A 16352-nucleotide genomic window follows, 5' to 3' on the forward strand; every position below is an offset into this window, starting at 1 on the left:
CTTGCCTTGGGGGAATCCTCCCTGTAGACAATTCAGGTTGTTTACAAACAGAGGATGTAGAAACTGTAGCCAGATTCCCACAGATTTCCTGAATTAAGTCCATGGGCACTGCAACACCCCTCAAAGGCTATGCAGTACTGAGTCCTCGTTAGCTTTCAGAGCAAAATGTAAAGATCCAGATATTTAAAATGTAGCTGATAAAAATTAGTCACCAATTCAACATTTGTGTAACTTCACTGAGGCTACTTAAATTACAGCAGGGGTGAATTTTAGCCCTAGGTGACTCAATAAGTCCTTGAAATATTTTTAAATTGGTTAGGTCTGAGATAATGTTCCTAGGAGAAATAAAACACTAGAGTAATTTTTAAAGGTCATTTAAGGAAAATGGCCATCTGCATCATAACTGAATGAATAAAAAGACATCACAGGAGTTTTCTGAGAGTGTATTAATTAGTGGTGACATTGCACTGGAACCATCATATACAGCTTACGCTGCTAGCATTATAAGTATCTAAGAACTGTCTAAGATTCAGGAATAGCTCTCACAAAAAGACAGAAATAGAATAAAAACCTTTAGTTTCCTAAACTAATTCTCTCATGAATTCAAGTGCTGCAGGCTATCAATGTGCATCACTGGTGCCTAGCTAGTATATTTTTTTCTATGTAAATGGCCCTGGTTTGATAATAAATTCCCTTGCAGCTTGAGAGACAGAAAATCCTGTTTGTTAGAGCTTCAGGCTAGTTCGAACTAAGCTACTATCATGTGAAAGAGTAAATCACACAGGGCCAACCCGAGTAGTATCTCACTCTTCAAGTAAGACCCAGCCAAGGATCCAACACAGAGTCGATACGTATTGAGGGCAGTCAATAGGTTCCTAAAGATTTTGCTTCTGTGTTAAAGTCCATGGGCCCTACAGGAGCCCACCAGAAGTTATACAGCACTGAGTGCATATGGAGGCAACTCATTGCCATTATATCTGAGGGCCTTCCATCCATTTTAGTCTCACAAAACCTTTGAGAAGGAGAGAACTATTATTCCAGTTTTAAGATGGGAATGTGAAGCACAGAGACATTTATAACCAGGGTGACCATATGTCCCAGGAAACAGGGAGACTCAACTTCTGTAGCCCAGTCCCAGCTGGTTGGTCAAAAGTCCCAGAGCAGAGTCCAGCAGGGAAGTAGAGCGGCACAGTGCAACAGGTAAGTGGGTGGGCAGGCACTGCTGCGGCTGGCCGGGGGGAAGGCAGGCAGATTGGAGCAGGGTGGCGGGCTACGGCAGCCATGAGTGTCCCGGTTTGCCCAAGACATACGGTCACCCTACTTATAGCTCATCACTCCCTCTTTGGTGCAGTAGCAGACAGTACCATAACAAGACACATGACACCTACACCACTATCTCTTATATCAGAACTAATGAAATCCCCATAGGGCAGAGATATGTGCAAGGCCATAAGTTCTGCTGAGCAACAGAGCAGTGGTGGCAACACCACTCCTCACTAACGCAGCCATGAACAGAACAGAAAATCAGAGAAAAGGTGGGAAGAGATGCAGCCTCTGGAGAAATCAAGGATTTTCAATTTTTGCTTTATCTGATAAAAGTTACTTAGCTCTATCAGAGGAGCCCAGGCTATAATTTTAAAACTTGTGGTCGTACCAGCCAGTCACAACTGAGGGAAGACACTGACCCATGGGATTTACTTCATGTGAATTGCAGGGAAATCTTAACACATAAGATAAATAGCACAGATAAATACCAGACCATTGGTATTCCTCCTAACTTGTCCACAACTTTGTCTATCTAAGATGACCTCTGGACTTACTGGTTTTAAATTCAATAGGCCACCGGTAATCTTTCCTGGCCTGAGCTGAAAATTATGGGCTGACAAACTGGAAGCGACCACTGGCTAGGGACTGAGCCCACAGCACTGAGGTCAAATAATGGATGGGGGTCTTAGCTGCCTGTTAAAAAAATGTAAGGAAGCAGAAGTGCCAGCAAAAGAGTTCACAACCTCAAATCCTTTCATTGTTACTCAGCTACCACAGGCCTCTGTGGAATACTTCAAAACCCTATCTGTCGGGTACTTCCTGATTAAAAGAACTGGCAGCCTCTTCCTTTTTGGGAGGGCCACATGCCAGTCATCTGCTGTCCTGCTATAGCCAAGGGCACTGCACTATAGCAAAATGTTACTAGTGAAGGGAATCTACATTCTTTTCTTGACTACTTTTGCTTGTCCTTCCCTACAGAGAAGCTATCCAAATAACTGCTGGAATCTAAAAGACTTAGAAAAGGGACTGGAAACTGGCCCTTTCACTAATAGCATTTAAAGGACTTAGCACACAGATCCCTGGAGAATAAAGCCCGTGACAGGGATTTTAGATCTTAAACATCACCTCCATTTATCTTACTAGAGTGGAGTTTATTATACGTGTCTCAGACCTCTTGCTCTTACTCTGACAAAACTCAGTGTGAATAGTTTTCCCTACGGGGTTGGATTCACTGCAGGGTTCTTTCCCCAAGGTGCAGAAAATCATCTGGGCCTACCCAATAAAGTGAATTATGGGAAATGAGGCTTAGAGTTCATGCAAGTTATTTTTCACCTGGAAATCAGCAGAAGCAAAGCATTCATGGTAGCTACTTTTGCTATTTAATAGGGGCAGAGACTACCTCTCTCCTTGCCATATCTCAAAAATAAAAATAATTCTTGTTTCATTTAGCTTTGGTTCACTTGAGTCTTCCATGGAAAAGGTCAGAGCCTCTCCTGGGAAGGCAGCCACACAGGCTGAGAAGCACACCAGTACTCGGCTTTTCTTTCAAGTTGAAAATAGTACAACATAAATACAAAATGAGATACCACATTTCTTCATTCATATCATGATTGTTGTGTTGCAAGTCAAATTGGACATAGGGTGCCATAAAATACCTATGAAAACTTGCATGTATAAATTCAGTTACCTGTATTGGATAGCATTCCCAAACCCTGTCTTTTGTTGTTCTGTTCTATTTTGGCAGGGAGGGTTTCAATTTCAGAAATGTTTGGGGAAACTCCAACACAAAAATGTGTGTTTGTATATAAATGCTTTATTTTGCCATTTATTTATACTTCAAACCTGGGCAAAAACAATCCCATTCAACTAATCAGTCATCTGCAAGAGCTTGTATTGAATAAAGAGTAGCTGACTTCTGTTTGCTTAAAGCATTGCTCAGACAATTGCAAATGCTGAACTAGTAATGTTATAGTATGGTTCCCAGGTTGTAAGCTCTTCAAGGCAGGTCTCTCTCTGCCCACCACAGCAAGGTCCTCATCCTGAATGGGGTCTCAGCATGCCCTGTAACATATATGGCTGTTAATAACAACTCTAATAATTGATTTGCAGACGAACAACAAACAGAAAAGGACTAAATTCACTGAATACATTGCTTGCTGAAAATAGGTGGTTTTGCTCTAATTATTTGCCTGCAGGCAAGCCAGGTTTTCTTGTTATCTGTTAGAACAGAATTGACAAACAAAAGCAGATTTTGCAAAGCCAGTCTTTCTGACTATCCATTGTTTCTCTGCTGCTGTAGGTTGGGGAGCCAAAACTTGTGCTCTGCATGGACTGCTCCGCTGAGACTATGAGCAGTCGCCTTTTGACAAAAAGTCAGAGCTATGAGTGCTTTGATGATAATGCTGAAACTATCCGGCAGCAAATTGAAATATATTACCAAGCAACAGAGCCTGTGATTGCATATTACGAAAAGAAGACACAGTTATGCAAGGTAAATTGCTCAAAATTTGAATTAAGCTATTGTTCTTTTCTGCCATTATATGAATGGTATTCAAGGATTAGTGACATGAGGCCATTTATGAACTGTGCTCAGTTCCTGCCAGCCTACTCTGGAGCTCATTTTCTGATTTACTCTCATCTTCCTCAGTTTATTTTCTCCTGGGTGCAGGTTGTCACTGGCAATATCAAAGAGTATCTGCAAACTATGCTGTTCCTTTCAACATGGAGTGGAATCTTCTGCTTTATGCAACATTTACAGTTAAACCTCTGAGTTCTGCAAAACAATCTGAAAGCATAACAATATGAGACTTGCTCAGAATGCCCTACATCACCACACACCATATTCAATGGCTGTGCTGGAAGGCTTTTCCTTAAAGGTCTAGGCATTGAGGCTAGGTACAGATATTATACTTTCACTGGTGTAAGTGATTGGAAACTGGTCTATAGCTGTAACGAAACAGAAGTTCAGCACACATTGGGTTCCACTATTTTTAAACCAGTCTGTCTAAGATTTGCACCCCCCGCCCCAAGGGCAAATGTGCATTACATTCTCAACCGATCTAAACTATGTCGCCTACAGAAAACTGCACAACTTAGATCAATTCTGCCTCAGACTTTTTGAATGTCTGTACCTAGCTTTAGTGCGCTGCATGGGCTTCCAGAAATAGGGCACATGATCAAACCCATACTAAGCACTTCAGCATAACAACTAAATCTTCCTCCTTTTCGGAAGGCAAGATTGCATCCACTAAAATAAGCACACACTTCCAGACCAGACTTGTGCAGACATTAAAGGAGGAATCTTCAGCTACTATAAATGGCGCAGCTCTGCTAATGCCATGAGCAACTTCAGATTACATTAAGGATACACATCTTGAGATTTTGAGAGAAACCTAAATGGGCAGGTGTTGAGGGTTTCAGATCAGTTTAAGGGACCAAATCTTGTTTAGCTTCACTAGCTGACTTTGAAAATCCTGGCTTGTAATTTTTTATGCAACCTCCCTCAGTGCCTGACTAAGTACTAAGTATAATTTTATTTTAACGGACATTAATGATCTTTTTAAATCCAAATGCTCTGTGTTATGGCTAAGCAGGAGTATAACCATACAGGCCTTTCAAGAAACAGACACTCTTTGCTTTGTCATTGAGCAAATGGGCTTAACAGACATAGAAAAAGACACAATTGATTTAACCATTTTTACAGGATTTTAGTTCTTGGGAAAGGTGGCTGATAGGCATCCTTGATACCAAATCCCCTCATTGAGCCATAGCACAAGTACAGCACAGGGTAGTGACAGTACAAGTTTACCTGCACTTTCCAGCTCACTAGTCTTCAAGCCTGGACTGCAGGTGGCTACATGTTCAAGTGTGACATTCACCCCCTGTGCAAAGGTCCAGCACAACAAGCAGAGTCAAAATTAAATAGTGCATCCGCCCCTCTGCCCAGAGGTTCAGAGAGAGGAGAATGAGCTGTATTTTCAAGTTCCAAAAAGCAGCTTAGTTTCCTCGTTGGCTGTGTTGGTTTACTGTTAGGAGACACATGGAATAGTCCTAGAAAATAAGGTGGCCAGCCTGTGGCACACATGCCCACATGGCATGGACAGCCTCCATGTGGCACAGCAGACTGAGAAAGGGTAGGTAGCACAGTGGTAAATAGGGTAGGGAGAAGAAAGCAGAGCAGCAGATCAAGAAGGGGAAGGGTATCATAACAGCACTCAGGGATGGCACTGACCTTAATGTGTGGCAAGCCAACCAAAAGGTTGGTCCCTATTTTTGGAGAACCATGGGCATCCACAGTCTGATCTAGCTCCCACTCAAGTCAGTAGAAGTCTTTCCCCTACTTAGGATGCCCTTCTTTTGCTTGTGCCTATGTTGAATAATGCCTGTGAAGCTGCACATATGTAACCTTAACCACGTTCCCTGTCTGACTGCTAGAGATTCACAGCCTGCCTGAGAGGTTAACATGCAATTAACAGGTTGATTGAGAATGCAAAACAATCCATTTCTGCTGCCACCTGAACAGGAATAAAAATTTGACAATGTTAGATTACTATAGCCAAAAAGCCAGGTGTTCATTTGAAGTCATTCTTTGGGTAAAAGATAACTGGTAACTGCTTCTATTCAGCAGCAGAAGTGTTAAACCCAGCAAAAGGACTGTACTCTTAATATGGAAATGTTTTCCCTGTCTGCAAACCTGACAGGAATAAATTATGGTGAACCTTTCACAAGCTTAGTGAAGCAGAAGGACTGGTAATGCGCTTTGCTGGCAGGGGCATTTGCAGAAGAAAGCTAAACAGAATTAGGGGCAAAGAATCACAGGATTTGGGGAGGGGGTTATTTTGGTTGCAAATGTCCTATTAAGGCAGAACACTTTCAGACCTTATTCTGGAAGACAAAATATCGGTAGCAGAAGAGTGGAAGTTATTTTCTAGCTACCCAATAAAAATCCTGAATTTGGGACAATTCTCTTTGCTACAGTTCCTTTCACACTCTATTACAGAGCATCTACCAGCTGGTAACATCATACAGGCTGTTTTAACAGATGATTCCTACTATTTATGTGGGGGCTGAAAATACTTCTCAAAAGAATAGATTGCAACCTCCATAAATCTGAAGCATTCACCCTATTCAGTGTAGTTTTCAAATACAGAGCCATTACATTATTTTAATTGCATGAAACAGAAGTTGTTATTTTACAGTTAATAATTTTCAGTATCACAATTTGTAATGACTTGGCTTTTTCATGACAAAGCATGCAAGTATCAAGTCAAAGCTGAAAAAAGAAGAAGTAAAATTTATAATAGAAGTACAACTGCTAAAATGTAGTTACTCTTTTTTTTTTTTTTTTTTTGTAGAGGAGAGGTATAAACAAGACACACTGCAGTGGACAGGGGTTACAAAAATGTGCTAAATTCCTGCTTCTTCTACTGGCCCATCAGGTGGCCACAAGCTAGTCAATTCCCTCCGTGTGCCTCAGTTTTCCTATTTATAAACTGGAAGTAAGCATAATGACTTCCCCATACAATGCTTTGAAGTATATGAGTGAAAAGTGCTGTTTGTAAGGGCTAAGTAATTAGTACTATACATCATTTGCCATAAAAGGTTTTTATAGTTGTGTTGGATTTCCTAGCACATGGGAAATTACAGACTTGGAAACCAACAAAGTTTTTAGTGGCTCCAAAACTGAATTAATTATCCACAGGGTCAGGGTTTTTGGAGCAATGGGGCTATAGATGACTTTTATAACATTCTTGCATGGAGCAGAGAGAATGGGCCACACTTGTAAAGATATTTAGGCACCAAAAGAAGAGATATGCATATGGGGGATTTATAAAAATGCCTAATACCTCTTTTTCCTTGATTTCAAAGGGAGCTAGGTGACCTGGTGCCTTTGAGGAATCCTACAAGCATATATATGCAGCTTAATACGTCTCACCCTCTGCCTAATGTACTAATCGCCTATTAAGCCATTCTACTTATACTAATGGAAAAAAAGACAAAAAATCTGAGTATTCTTAATATCTGACTCATCTTTTAAAGCTTCTTTTATTGACAGTATGTAGGAGTGCAATAAGTAATATTAAATGGAAAAGCATATCTAATGAAGCAAGATAAGAGCGATCCCAACCTGGTTTACAGCAAATGAGTAGGCGTCTTAAACAGGAAACTTCATGTTCAAATTCACTGCTAAAAGAAATGTGTGCTCAGTGAATTATGCAAGCAACCCAACTCAAAGGATTTATACAACTTCACTAGTTAAAACTGAATAAGATCAAAGGTTAGCTTAGAAGATATCCACAAGATCATCTACAGGGGTCTACGCAGATGTCAACCCCATTGCAATATCTTGCTTCTACTCTTAAATAACAGGGCTGAAAAACAGTCAAGTAATTTGATGCCCGAGGACCTGTAGAATGCATTGTTGGTCACTTACTCCAAACTTGCACAGCAAGTACAAAACAAACACAATTATTCATAGACATTGGCATCTGGGTAGATGGTCTACTATTACTATCTGGTTTCTGGTAGTGGCCAAAAGTAGATGCTTACCAAGCTGCTTTTCAGGCTAACAATTCTTTATTTGAGCTAAAACATTTTTGCAAGTCCCTTATAGGCACTTCAAAAATAAAACGTATTAGTGGTGATAATGGCTGTCTCTATATAATCTATTAATTTGCATATGTTAGGAAAAGCTAGCAGAGAATATGTGCCCCTGAGACGTGATGATAATGATTGAGGGAACGAGATTTTGTCATCTTTAAATTGCAATAAAATATAATGCCCTGTAATCCCTCCACCTTCTGCATTATTGTCATGACCCTGCCAGTCTGCAATCCAATCAAGTAAGACGCTTAGAGACAGGTGTCAATCACCAACACACAGGCAGAGATAATATAGTCTTAAAGGGAGTTGCTCAAAATGGAGGCAATTGTGCAGCAGACAGAAGAAACAAAATCATGAACATACCTTGAGAAGAGTACCATCTTGAAGGTCTGTTTGTGGAATCTGTCATAATACTGAGGGGACAAATACCCTGCCTTCTTTGCCAGACTTTTAGTCAGCACTGCTCACAGAGGTTACAAAGCTGCTGGCCAACAACCTGCAAGCTGTGCCTGTCTCCTTCCTGGCTGCTGCAATCCACTGCTGGTGAAGGGTGAAGATATTTTTTGGTGAATGAGGAGGGGAAACAGGGTAGCAGCTGCTCTGCAAAAAAGTGTTGCAAGTTCTGTACTCAAGAAAACAACTCTTCAGTCTGACTGGAGACCTTTGTCTCCAGTTAGGAGAGTAACTGGGAAGGTTGTAGCAAGGCAGCTGCACCAACTGCATTAATTAATCTCTGAATCAACAAACAAATATAAAATAGCCATGATTCCTGGCCATCTATCTACAGCTTTTACAAATGCTGGAATGGAATTGCTGGCAAATGCTAAGGGGAGTGGATGGAAACCTCCACAAGCGCCCAGCTGGGGGATTCCACAGCACAGCTATGAGCAACATTCTGCTGCCCCAAGGGCTTTCGGAGTACTCCTGGAGTTGGATAGTATCACCTCTGTTGTTCTGCGCTTATTTGATATCTGTACATAGGACAGTGAGAGAGAGAGAGGCTCCAAGCCTCAGAGAGAGAGAGAGAGAGAAAGAAGTTTTGGTTTTAGCATGTATTCCCCACTGGAATCCAGACATATATTTTCTTTCAGACATACCAAAAAACCCTGTTTTTAATTTTGTTGCAAGAATGGAGACAAAGTAGATGGATGGGCCTTTCTTTACTTTATGACCTCAACATTTTGGATTAGACGGTCACTGAGCAGGAGATGGCGGAAGCCCTCCTCCAAGGCCTAGGTGGAGTCATGCTGCAGGGCAGCAGGTTGGACCCTAGGGCCCTGTGAGCCTCCGTCAAGATAGACAAGTAGACAGATACCTAGAGTTGCATTTAACAAATTACTAGGAGTGAAAAAAAAATTATTTGTTCTCATGGCTTCATACTAAAATTACGCTGCTATAATGCTACCTGTGTGCACGTAAAGAACTGAATTCCATGCTTTCAAGATGTAATCAAACTGGAGATGGAAGATTTTGTTCAGATCTCAAATTATGCTACAGTAAATTTATCTGTAATAAATTATATTAGGTATCTAGTTCATTGACACTGAAGAGATACAAGATACTATAAAACATATTTTTACTAGGTACAGATTGAATTAGTAAGTTACAAGTCTCTGACATAATTCCCAGCACACTTACTGGCTGGGAACTCTGTTCTCCACTGCAAAAACATAGATAACTCTTTCACAGCATGTGAAGAAATTTAAGTCTTTGGTTTGTGTTGAAATGAGTTATTGAAAGCGTTTGGAACAGCCAGAGAGACTACAGTCAAGATAGAATTGAAGAACTCAAAGGAAAAACCTCAATAGTGTATTTTACAGAAAGTGAGCAATGGAACAGAACAAAAACAGTGGCCCACTGCAGAGCATACACTGCACAAAGGTCATGGAGAACTGCAGGGCAGCGGGTTGGACCCAAGGGTCCTGTAGGGCCATGCCGGGGGGCCTGGCATGGGGAGCCTGGATACGGTTTTCATTGGCCAGCCCTGGCCAGTTGCTGTTGGAAGAGCTCCATACTGTCCTGCTCCAGGGCCTTCAGCCAGGCTTAGTGCTCCTGCTGCACCCAGTCCCGTGCCTCTTCCCAGGCAATCTCCCAGGTAACGTCTTCCTCCTGCCAGGTCAGCTCCCACACCACCTGCGCCTACTGCTGCCCCTTTTTCTATGCTGTCCAGTTTTCTACCAGTGCCACCAGCTGCTGAAGCAAGAGGGTACACTGCTGGCACAGCTGGCACACCTGGACAGCTCCAGCAGTGGGTGGCAGCGATTCTGATGCAGCACTTCTGCAGGGCCCTACAGCCTCTCTCCTACATCCAGATGTTGGCCCTGCAGAGGCAAGAGACAGAAGGTTTTTGTGCAAGTTCGCAGCATTGCAGAGATAAGATGCTCTGTACCAGGGTCCCTTAGCTGCCCAGCCTCAGATTGGAGATTGGCCATGTGCGAGTGCCCAGGGAACATGGTAAGCTGTCCAGGCAGGGCTGGGCCCAGGCAGCTGCCAGCCGAGCCCCCTGGCCCCACTTGCACCCTGGGGCTGGTGGCTGGCCACAGCAGGTGCTGCCAGCAGCCTGGCCTGGCCCTCCCTGGGAAGGGGTGGGTCCAGAACCCACGCTTCCCTTGCCTGCAGGCCAGCTGCTCTGCTGCACTGCCACCCAGCCCAAGGTGCTGGGCCCTCCCCCCAGTGCAGGACTTACCACATGTCTGGGGCTGGTGAGGCTGGTGGCTCACCTCAGGGCTCCTTGTCAATAATGGCATCTGGCTGCACCCAGTGTTCATGGCCTGCAGCAAGCCAGGACCCTGCCCTGGGGAGGAGCTGGTGGCTAGCAGTGGCATAGCCACCCAGTCCTTCTGGTGGGTTCTGGGGCTGGGCCAAGGGCAAGGCAGCTGCTGGACAGGGCTCCCCGAGCTGCCAATGGATGCACCAGCTGAGGAGGCGGGCAGGGCACTAAAGGCCTGATGTCCCCTCCTTCGGCGACACATCAACAGAGGCATCAGGGCGGGGAGCAGGTGAGGGCAACTTGCCTGTGCTGGTGGCACTCATAGGGGTGGGGCCCATTTTCTGGGGCACCAAAATGCAGGTCAACTTCCACATGAAATGCATGGTCTTTTTGCCATGACTGGGCCAATGATTGGTCCAGTTGAGGGCCCAGGCACTCAGGATGGGCATAGGCATGCAGACAGAGCTGGGGTTCAATGGGGAAGATATGCTGGACATGCTCTCTGGGCCCCCTTGTGGCTGTCTCTGATGCAGCCATAGAGGGCTGCCAGCAGCACCCTGGCCAGGAACTGCGAGCTGCAGAGCAGAGGCACTTCACTACAGTGCCTGCAAAGAAATCGAGCTTGGGGTGAGGAGCAGCAGGAAGCAGGCGCTAGGAAGAGCAGGGCTCACAGCCCTCGAAGGAATCTCAGGGCTGGGCAAAGGACACACCAGGCTGCAGCCTTTTGCAGCACTCACCTGAGGCCAAGGAGCAGCTCTGGCTAGGGGACAGAACAGGCAGAGGCTGCCTGGGTCATGTCCAGGGGAACACACAGGGCCTCGTGGGATCCTGCAGACAGCACTGACTCCTTCAGGCTCCCTGTGCTGTGTGCTCCAAGGCACAAAATGGCTGGAGGCTTATAGTCTGTACCTAGGGGCTGCCAGAGAGCAACCCAGCCGTACAGGAGAGGCAGCCAGCCAGCCAGGAGCCCTGGGGCTGGACTCTGGCTGGCTCCCTAGTGGCTGGGTAGACCCAACACCAAAGTCCCTGCATTAATGTACATTAACACATCTACATGTGCATTAATATGCTTTAACTAATCATGCCTAAATTTGATACTTGGTTTATGCAGATATCAAATTTAGGCAGAATCAACTTAAAATTACCATTTTTAGGCACATTAAGGTTGCGCACATGAATATGCGCACCCTTAATGCACCTTAAATTGGGCTAATGCACATGTGTAGACACGCGCAGTATTATCAACTACGTCGCTTCAAATGACCAGAAAACAGTAAACAAGTTGGTTATTTTTTTTTTTTTATCTTACCACCATCCCATGGGGTTATTTTATTAAGTTGCTTGGAAGTTAAAGAAAAGTTAAAATAGGAATTCCGCAAAAAATCTGTGAAAACCTTTCTATATACAGTAAAACCCCTGTTTTTTGGCATGAATGGGGGTGCTAGTAATCTAAAAATGCTGGTTACCTGAGGCACAGGAGTTTCTGGCTGGACACTAAGGAGGGGGAGGGGAGCAGCAGCTGCTCGTGTAGCAGGGAGTGGGAGGGTGGCATGGCCACACACAGAGTGGCAACAGTGCAGGGCAGTGGATGGTAGCAAGCTTCAACCCCCTCCATCTCCGACCAATGAACCTCCTGGAAGTTCCAGTTAATAGAAATGCTGATTAGTAACAGGCCTTTAACTGTATTAAAAATGTTATGATATTTTAAACTTCAAAAGGACTCTTCAGGAAGAACTGAATGGTTTGGCAGTGTTCAGAACTTCCAGAAGCTGCCCTCACACAGTCACTTTTCCTCTGAGGCACCTTTATGGCAGCACACAGATCAAACTACAAGACCAAATATCTAGAATATGGGATTTTTTAAAACCAATTACTAAGATTACAAGGGAAAAATCAATTATTTACCGCATAACAGGCACCTAACATACTTTCTAATATTCTTTTAATAGATAAATGCCGAAGGAACACCAGAGGAGGTTTTTCTTCAAGCCTGCACTTCGGTTGATCTTTTTCTGAAAAAGGAAGAAGCAGCCTCTTCTTTTTCAGCAGAAATACAGTAATGGTGTACAGCATTTCATTTCACATGCGCACTTGACAGTTCTGACTAAAATGCTGTTCAAAGCAATACCTGCTGTCATGAGAGGTATCTGGAATTAGTGCATGTGCTATTTAATGTGATTTCGAAGGCTTTATTTTATCCATATGTATACAGTACACTAAATATAAAATGGTATCTATGCTAAAACAATACAAAGTACTGTATATTGTTTATCAACTTGTTTGCACTTCACAGGTTTAAAACAGCATGGTGAACAGCAGGTCCAGTTTATATTCACGCCTTCATGTATCTGACTATAACCAGAGGTGTTGCAGTTAATGTTGAGCTCCTTCAACTTAACCAAGTTAGTTGCCACATGAAACTGCAGGATTGTTGCATAACAATACTCATACCTTTTTTCCCCTCTTAATTAATTAGTGCTTTTCATTTCTGTGCCAACACTTAGCTTGTTCTTAATTCATAGTTGTTGAATTTATTCCTTGCCATTTTGCTTAATGCTGGAACATACCTGTAATTTGTCAAAATAATTTATACAGAGCTATGGAAACTGAACACACTTTTGATGCTTCCCAAAAATACTGTAAATGAAGTGAGCAAAAAACAAACTGAATGTGAAGAAATTAGCTAATACTCTACAGGTCTGTCCATCTATTGGCAGGAGGCAGACATAACTAAAAAAAGCTTTGCCTTGCTGTTAGTTTTCAGCACGTTGTAACAATGATTTTCTAATTATATGCGTGTGGTGGGGGAAGGGGGCAGTAAATACAGTGACTGAAAGTACTGGTGCAATTCAAAGTGCAAGCAGATGATTTCCATGCTAATAACGGTAGTTTTCATTGTTAAAAATTAGATATTGAGCAACAGCCAGGAAGTACGAAAGTTAAGCAATTTAATCATTAAATCATACTCTGGAAGTATTTCAAGCATAAAGTTCAGTTGCAGATCATCATCTGTTGTCTTTTAGCAGCATTGCCAAAGCTTGAAAGTGACAGGCCAAAAATATATACAGTAAAAAGAGAGAGAAAATGTTGGGGATTGTGCAACTTGCAGCATATCCTGTATTTAACAACCCACTTTTCCAAAATATCTGCACAAAATTATGTGAAACCCTATTTTACATCCATTTAGTTAAAATATTTTTTATGCCACAGACAGCCAAATAAAAGCTTATTTGACATTTTTGTGAAGTAACTGTATCTTCCTACTAGACCACTGGACTAGTCCACAGTTAGAAGTGATTGCATGACTGATCTTTCTGTCAACAGTTGTACTTTAAATGAGTATTTATGGGACAGATTTGTATTTTTAAAGTTACTTTTCTTGTAATGAAGACATAATACAAAATAAAATGAATGGACAAACAAAGAGAAGTATTTTGTTGCAGTGCATATAAGTTTAGTTTCGCTGAAAGTACAATAAAACAGATTGCTGTAAAGTATAATAAATGAAATTAATAAGTTACACAAACATGATTTTTTACTTAAAGAAGATTCTCCTGTTTTTGTTTTACTTCTACTACAGTGAATGGTTCAAATATTTACTAAAGACAGCTTTAGACTTGCTCTCATCTTTTAATTGTGGATGGCCTTGCTTTCTTGATTTTGTTTTTTTTAAACACAAATTAAGCTTTACTGCTGACACCAAGCAAAATGCTAGACAGACAGACAGACAGACATCATACTCTGCTAGCTAGTTCAATGTCTAACAAACCACTTTTTGAAAAAAGAAAGTTCTCTCTATCCATTCAAAGATCCTTTCAGCTTACATTTAAACCTGCAGGCGCTAGTGCCAATCCTCTTACGCTAGTTCTCCATTAATTAAAATAGTCTGAAATAATCATGAGGATACGAATTATTCTGAGCAGAACCACATCTAGATACTTCCAGTAATTTTATGGGCTATTTCTCATTAGAATGATAATTCAAATTTATGGAATGGATTGTTTCCATTCCCAAAGGACAGTGGCAAAAGTCAATTGTCAATTTTTAATTCTAGAAGTCAATTACAATTTTAGTTAGTTCTCACAAGTCCCCTTCAAGCTAATTAATGTAAAAAATACTACATACATGTGTGATAATTTTTTTCATTCAAGAATTATGATTAACTGGAACATGTTAAAAGCTCATCAGAAAAGAAGGATACCACCACAGATTTTGTCTCTGGTATTTACTCCTCCAAGAAGCTGCTTCTTTACCAAGGGTGCGACTTCTGGAGAAGGGTGATCTTCTGTGTTTTTACAGAAGAGTGTCTGTCTTGCAACAAATCTCTTTTGTTTGTCATTAAAAAGTGAAATACATCTGGTGAATTTTTATATTATATTTCTTTAGGTTTATTAAATTTCTCAAAGTATATGAGATGCTTACAGATGATGTATTACATCACTCAGTGTTTTAGTAACTGTGCTATATTATCTACTAATATATTAAGTGCTTACACCTTTTCTCTGAAACAAAAATGATTACACCTAGATAAATTATGAAAATTAACACTGTAATCAAGCTACAAGTAAAATTATTGTCAAATGCAACCCACCAATTAACGTTCTTATTGCCATACTTTTCAGCTAATGTGTTCCTTCTGTATTCTAATCACTCTGAAATTCAAGTCTGTGTGCGAGTGGAAATCTATTACAGTTAAAAATGATCACTGTTTCTGAATCACAAGCTATACATTTCATTAAAAAAGATATATTAGCTAAAAGTATATCACAATAATTACAAAGCTGCTCAGACATCAGTACATCTTTAGGCTAATACACTGAAGTTGCTAAAATGTCTTCCTTTAGTCAGGAGTGGACACAGGGGGATGACAGTATGGTATAACATACAAGAAACTGAGGACCTAATCCTACAAGAGGCTGAGCACAGTCTATAAGGAGCAAAGTACCTTCAACTCCTATTGAATCAAAAGTAGTTGAGGGCACTGAGTACCTTTGCATGGTTGAGCCTTTTAAATATTCATATGACCTATTATAACGTACTTTTTTCTATTGTTAATGTCGGTTAAAAAGTCAAAATCTACACAAAAAGGAAATCACAGCAAGCATTCTATATATAAACAGACTGTATCCACATATTTTATTTCTCACAGTTCTCCTGACAATTGAACATTATTTAAGAACATACTGTATACACAGATAAGAAGAAACATACAAAATGTTTTAAATGATGCACAACAAAATCCAGCAGTATAAAAGAATGCATGTGAACCCTTGCTCACTGCTCAGGCTAAATTTAATCACTTGTTTAAATAGTAATAAAAATACAATCTTTCATGGATCTTGTGCAGACTACAAAAGAGGAAAATTATTACCATATATATGATTTATAGTAGGCAGTTTTCTTTGATGAGTTGCACTAACAACTCCAAATACAGAGGCAGAAGGCTGTGTATTTTATTTTAAAGGAGTTAATGTTGAGTATTAGAGACTTTACACAGTTACTACCACTGGCACTTTTCACCATATTTTGTACACATCACATGATCATCTTATATAACATTACATTTAAAAAATATATCTGAGTGACAATTTTATAACATTCACACACCATGAGCTGGTTAAGGAAGCAATGACACAGTTGCCTCCTGTAGTGCTTCACTGTTGGTAAATAGAGTTCATTGTGGTTAAAAAAAAAGTCAATGTGATTAAGCAGCTCCAATTTAATGAAGGCCTGTAACCAACCATCATTGGGACAGTGAGTATTTTTTTTTGTT

General features: G+C 41.4%; 1 protein-coding gene across 1 annotated transcript in view; it reads left to right on the forward strand.

Annotated features, from left to right (window-relative positions):
• AK5 (adenylate kinase 5) overlaps nucleotides 1-16273 on the forward strand; it is a 177903-nt gene extending 161630 nt beyond the window's left edge. The window contains exons 13-14 of the mRNA XM_019528327.1: nucleotides 3566-3757; nucleotides 12529-16273. Of these exons, the coding sequence (XP_019383872.1) occupies nucleotides 3566-3757; nucleotides 12529-12639 (303 nt within the window). The 3' untranslated portion in view covers nucleotides 12640-16273. The remainder of the gene's footprint in view (nucleotides 1-3565; nucleotides 3758-12528) is intronic.
• The last annotated feature ends 79 nt before the right edge of the window (nucleotides 16274-16352 follow it).

Source organism: Gavialis gangeticus, unplaced genomic scaffold, assembly GCF_001723915.1.
Source record: "Gavialis gangeticus isolate Ggan-Ray unplaced genomic scaffold, GavGan_comp1, whole genome shotgun sequence".
NCBI lineage: Eukaryota > Metazoa > Chordata > Crocodylia > Gavialidae > Gavialis > Gavialis gangeticus.